The sequence below is a fragment of the Trichechus manatus genome, unplaced genomic scaffold (genome assembly GCF_000243295.1).
Source record: "Trichechus manatus latirostris isolate Lorelei unplaced genomic scaffold, TriManLat1.0 scaffold00122, whole genome shotgun sequence".
Taxonomy (NCBI): Eukaryota; Metazoa; Chordata; class Mammalia; order Sirenia; family Trichechidae; genus Trichechus; species Trichechus manatus.
This window is the reverse complement of record NW_004444058.1, coordinates 5384078-5390205: the sequence shown is the minus strand read 5'-3', so window position 1 is coordinate 5390205 and position 6128 is coordinate 5384078. Positions and strand designations below refer to the sequence as shown.

The window sequence follows — 6128 nt, the reverse complement described above, 5'->3', positions numbered from 1 at the left end:
CTTAATGCGAGTTGGGCTCTGGGGACATGCCCTGCCTGGGGACCCAGACGCTGCAAGTCACTTGCCTGTCAACGTCCGCCTACCCCAATTCCTTGGCCTAGACGCCCATCCCTGACACCGCCTCTGATTGGACCAGGGAGGTGTAACCTCAAGGGTAGCCCTTAATAGGACAGCTGATGGCGAATGAAAGGATGTACCTCAAAAGCTCCGCCCACAGGGTCCTTCTTGCGCGTTGATTGGCCCCTCCGACAGCCACATCTCAGCCTTCTTAACACTGCTACCCTGAGGGTCTTTAATTCCTCCATCTTTCTTCCCTTGCCAGTCCTTTGCTCTGCCTGAAACACCCCCTTCCTGGCTCTTATGCATAAAAGGCTTCCTCTCCCACTCTCAGCTGAAATAACCCTCCTCTGGGAAGCCTTCCTGTTTGATAGTTTCCACATTCTGTTGGATCACCTTTCTTTGGAATGGGCACAAATATGGATCTCTTCCCGTCAGTTGGCCAGGTAGCTGTCTTCCAAATCTCTTAGCATAGATGAGTGAGCACCACCAGAGCTGCATCCATTTTTGAAACATCTCAATTGGTATTCCGTCAGTTGCTGGAGCCTTGTTTTTCACCAATGCCTTCGGTGCAGCTTGGACTTCTTCCTTCAGTACCGTTGGTTATATACCCCTCACCCAGGCTGACACCCCTTTTTGCATCTCAGCGCCGTGTGTGTCCTCAACACAGCAGTTTTATTGTCTGGACTATGAATAAGGAAGGCTGAAGAAGAATTGATGCCTTTGAATTATGGTGTTGGCGAAGAATATTGAATATACCACGGACTGCAAGAAGAAAGAACAAACCTGTCGTGGAAGAAAAGTACAGCCAGAATACTCCTTGGAAGGGAGAATGGGCAAGATTTCGTCTTACTTCGGACACGTTATCAGGAGGGACTAGTCCCTAGAGAAGGACATCATGCTTGGTAGAGGCTCAGCAAAAAAGAGGAAGACCCTCGATGAGATCGACTGACACGGTGGCTGCAACAATGGGCTCAAACATAGCAACGATTGTGATGGCGCAGGACCGGGCAGTGTTTCCTTCTGTTAAGTCGGAAGTAACTTGACCTTACCTAACTCCTCATCAGGGGGCAAGCTCCTTAGAAGCCAGGATTGGATCCCAAAGAACTTTGCTTGCCCAGCGCCTAGCGAGTTGTAGGTGCTCAAAAAAATGTATGTCAACAATAGAATATTTTGTTGTTGTTAGCTGCTGTTGAGTTGTCTCCGACTCATGGTGACCCCACGTATAACAGAACGAAACGTAGTCCGGTCCTGCACCATGTTCGCGATCATTGGTATGTTTGAGTCTGTTGTTGTGGCTATGGTGTCAATCCATCGCATTGGGGGTTTCCTTCATTTTTCTTGACCCTCTACTTCACCAAACATGATGTCCTTCTCCAGAGATCCGTCCCTTCTGGTGATGTGTCCAAAGTAAGTGAGCCGAAGTCTCAAACAATATTGTGATCCATAGGGTTTTCATTGGCTAATTTTCAGAAGTAGATCACCAGGCCTTTCTTCCTAGTCTATCTTAGTCTAGAAGCTCCGCTGAAACCTGTCACCATGAGTGACCCTGCTGGTATTTGAAATATTGGTGGCATGGCTTCCAGTATCACAGCAATACACAAGCCACCACAGTATGACAAACTGACAGGCAGTGTGTGGAATGTCACTCAGCTGCAAAAAGGAATGAAGTCCCGATACACGGTACAACATGGATGAACCTTGAAAACTTACTGAAAGAAAGGAGACAGACACAAAAGGCCACGTAATGTCTGATTCCATTTATATGCAATGTTCAAAACAGGAAATCCAGAGACGGAAAGTAGATTAGTGGTTGCCAGGGGCTTGGGGAGGGAAGATGGGGAGTGACTGTTAATGGGTGCGGGGTCTCCTCTGGGGTGATAAGAATGTTCTGGAAGTAGATAGCGGTAGTGGTTGTACAACATTGTGAACAGACTAAATGGTACTGAACTGTGTACTTTAAATGGTTACAATGGCAAATTTTATATTATGTATATTTTACCACAATAGATAAACAGGGGATAATCTGGTACCCACGAATACTACACAGTCATGAAAAGAAATATGTGCCTGCTTCTCACTATGACATGAGTGACCCTCACAGGAGCCAGCCCTGAGAGCAATCTCACTCATATGAAGTTCAAAACCGGGTAAAACTCACCTGTGGAGACAGAGAAGAAGGCAGGGGTCACCTCAGGGGAGGGGAGTGTCAAGTAGGAGGGTTTCAGGAGCCATCGGGAGCTGGGAATGTTCTAGATCCCAACCCAAGGGCCACTGCCTTTGTCAAGCCCCACTCCTGACTTTCAGGAACTTGACCATGTCATGCCCATATTAAATCTCCACACACACATGAAAAAGAATCCAGAATTTCCAGGGTGTGGTGGGTTATAGTGTGTTCTCCAAAAATATGTGTTGAAGTCCTAACCTTTAATACCTGTGAATGCGACTTTATTTTGAAATAGGGTCTTCACAGACATAATTAAGTTGAGATCATATTAGATTAGTTGTTGTTAGGAGCCCTCGAGTCAGTTCCAACTCATAGCAACCCTACATATAACAGAAAGAAACACTGCCCGGTCCTGCGCCATCCTCACAATTGTTGCTATGTTTGAGCCAATTATTGCAGCTGCTGTGTCAATCCATCTCGTTGGACGTCCTCCTCTTTTTTGCTGACTCTCTAATTTACCAAGCATGATGTCCTTCCCCAGCGACTGGTTCCTCCTGATAACATGTCCAAAGTACGTGAGATGAAGTCTCGCCATCCTCGGTTCTAAGGAGTACTCTGGCTATACTTCCAGTACTGAAAGAAGTACTAGATTAGGGTGGACCCTAAATCCAATGACTGCTGTCCTTATTCAAAGAGAGAGATTTGGACACAGACAGACAAACACATATAGGGAAGATGGCTATGTGAAGATGGAGGCAGAAATTGAAGTAATGCAGACACAAGCCCAGGACTACCTGGAGCCACCAGAAGCTGGAGGAGGTAAGGAAGGACCCTCCCCTAGAGACTCCGGAGGGAGGAGGCCCTACCAACATCCTGAATTCACACTTCTGGTGTCCAGAACTGAGTGACAATAAATTCCTTTTGTCTTAAGCACGCCTCCCTCACCTCCCCCCAGAAAACAAACCAATTGCCGTTGATTTGATTCCGACTCATGGCGACCCCATGTGTGCTGAGAAGGACTTTCAAGGCTGTGACTTTTCAGAAGCAGATCACCAGGCCTTTCTTCCAAGGTGCCTGTGGGTGGGTTTTAACCTCCAACCTTTCGGCTAGTAGTTGAGGGCTTAACCACTTAACCGTTTGTGTCACCCGGGGACAGCTTAAGCTCCCCAGTGTGTGTACTTTGTTACAGTGGCCACAGAAAAGGAATACACAGGGGAAGAAGATGAGAGTGTCTGGCAGTCCTGAGGGCCCAGGGCTCCATTTTCCCAGCAAATGCCAGCACCTGACTTGTCTGGGGATGGACGATCTGGAAACAGCACAGACCTCAGAGTGGACAAAGTCACCTGGGCAGGGACCTGAGTTCAATGCCTGTGATTTTGTAAATGGTCCCCAGATGCCTCTCCATCTCTGGAGAGAATCTCCCCACACTTCCCACACCAGGACACCCAGATGAGGGATGCTCTGAGACAGGAAGATCCCAGGGCTCCTGAACACCCAGCACATCAGCCCCCAAAGGCCCCAAGTTAGATCCCTGCTGGAGACACATTTTGGTGACTCAGGCCCCTTTATGACCGACTAGAATTAATACCAAAAATCATAACTCACAGCCTTGAGCAGAGGGAAGAACATGGATCCCAGTTAAAAGGTCCTGGGTTCAAATTCTGACCCAATGTTACGGACTGAATTGTGTCTCCCCAAAATATGTGTTGGAATCCTAAGCCCTATACCTGTGAATGTGATCTTATTTAGGAACGGGATTTCCTTTGTTATGTTAATGAGGCCGTATCAGTGTAGGGTGTACCTTAGACTTACTCACTTTTGAGACATAAAAACAGCAAATTAGGAATAGAAAATTAAGTACAAATGGAGGTGAAGATATGTGACATGTGGACATTACCAAGGATTCAAGGAATGTCAAAAAAAAAAACAAAAAAAAACCAAACCCATTGCTGTCGAGTCGATTCCGACTCATAGTGACCCTATAGGACAGAGAACTGCCCCATAGGGTTTCCAAGGAACGCCTGGTGGATTTGAACTGCCAACTCTTTGGTTCGCAACCATAGCTTTTAACCACTATGCCACCAGGTTTCCCAAGGAATGTCAGGTCTACAGAAATTGAAAGAGATCTTCCCCCAGAGCCTACAGAAAGAGCCTTCCCCTAGAGCTGGTGCCCTGAATTCAGACTTCTAGCTTCCTGAACTGTGAGACAATAAATTTGTAAAAGGCACCCACTTGTGGTATTTCTGTTACAGGAGCACTAGAGAACTAAGACACCCAATAAAAAAATACAAGAAGGAATCATAAATGAATGGTTGACAAATGGGCTTTTGACCCCGTTCCATATGCCTTTATTGTGCCCTTCCCAAATGGCCAGCCTTGTCCTGCACATAGCCAGGGCCCTAGAGAGACTTCAGCCTGGTGATCTGGCCCCCAACAAGCTTCCAGCCTGGTCAGGGAGACAGAGCCTGACACAGACACGTCTGCCCCCATTATTGCTCAGATCCAGAACAGAGAAAATCACAGGCTGCGTGGACATAAGGAAGGGAGCCAAGGGGGAGTGACGGGGATAGCGGAAGGATGCCAGGCCAAGGAGAGAGAGGAAGTGGACTGCGAATACGTTGGTCAGGCCCATGTGGCCAGAGGCCCGTTAAACACTGACCAGGGAGGAAGTCAGGCTGAACAATCCAGATAAGCAGAGCAGCTGGAGGCTGATCCTGCTTCCCATATCTGCTTTCATTTGCTTTGGATACCTCTGGAGACAGAGAGCTCACTCCCGAGAGAGACAGCCCAGACTTTCCTGGACATGGACGACTGTCCAAGTTTGATGCAACATGATTTTTCGAGTAGTGGGCATGGGTGAGGGAGGGGAGGGATGCTCATGTGAGTCAGACAGTCATTCCCCGCCACCGGCTGGATCTGGAGTCAGACAGACCTGGGTTCAAATCTTAGCTCCACCACTTAAGGGCCTGGTGACTTTATCACTTGAAGCCTCAGTTTCCTCTCCTCTAAAATGGTCATAATAACAAGACCTACCTCATAGGTTTGCGCACAAATTTAAATCAGCTAATGTAATAAAATGCCTGGCGCACAGTAGATTCAGAATAAGTGCGCTGTCCCGCAGCAGACCCAGAGTGCTCTGAATGTGTCCCAAACCACACGTACTTTCCTATCTCTAACATTTCTCCATGTTGTAACTGCTGTTCTTGCTGCCCCGCCCACACCTGGCAAACTCCTACGCATACCTCAAAGCCCTAGATACAAAAATTAATTTCTTTGTTCTGGTCAAGTCCTCACCCAGGAGGCTAGAAGCATCTGGGTCATAAAATGTGAGTTAGCTGAATGCAGGGACACTGGTCCCCGGTAGGTACGCGGTCAGTGCTTGTTGAACGAATGAATGGTCAGTTGGGGAGACCCAAGCAGAGAGACCCAGGAGTCAGCAGCCCCCCTCCCCGGCTCACTACGACCTCAAAGGGCGTGAGGAGTGAGAGCTGCAAAAGAGGGCTTCCGGGCGGGGTCTTTAGCCCGTTAGGCCCGACCCCCTTAGGGGGTGGGGCCAGCTCCCCTCCCGCCGCGCCCGAATTGGCCGCTGGTGACGTCAGTGCGGCGCCCGCAGGCGGGGCAGGCAGCGCTCCGGGCGGCGGGCGGTGCGAAGATGGCGGCGGCGGCGGTGGGCCTGGGGGCTTTGGAGGTTCCGTGCGCGCTGCTGCTCGTGGTGGGCGGCGAGTGCGGGCGCCCGGGGCTGCTGTCCTACGTACTGGAGGAGCTGGAGCGAGGTCGGACGCCGGGGAAAGCTGGGGGCCCCGGGGGCGAGCGGGGCCGGGGCCGAGGAGGGGTGTTCCGGGGGCCGCTGGGGGCCGCCGGGCGGGCGCGGCAATCTCGGGGCCCCGGGGCCTTCCCCGCTAGG

The 6128-nt window shown here is 49.9% G+C and overlaps 1 protein-coding gene across 1 annotated transcript in view; it reads left to right on the top strand.

Moving 5' to 3' along the window:
• Window positions 1-5876: 5876 nt before the first annotated feature.
• MAP1S (microtubule associated protein 1S) overlaps window positions 5877-6128 on the top strand; it is a 12417-nt gene continuing 12165 nt past the window's right edge. Inside the window, exon 1 of the mRNA XM_004384399.2 lies at window positions 5877-5997. Within this exon, the coding sequence (XP_004384456.1) occupies window positions 5877-5997 (121 nt within the window). The remainder of the gene's footprint in view (window positions 5998-6128) is intronic.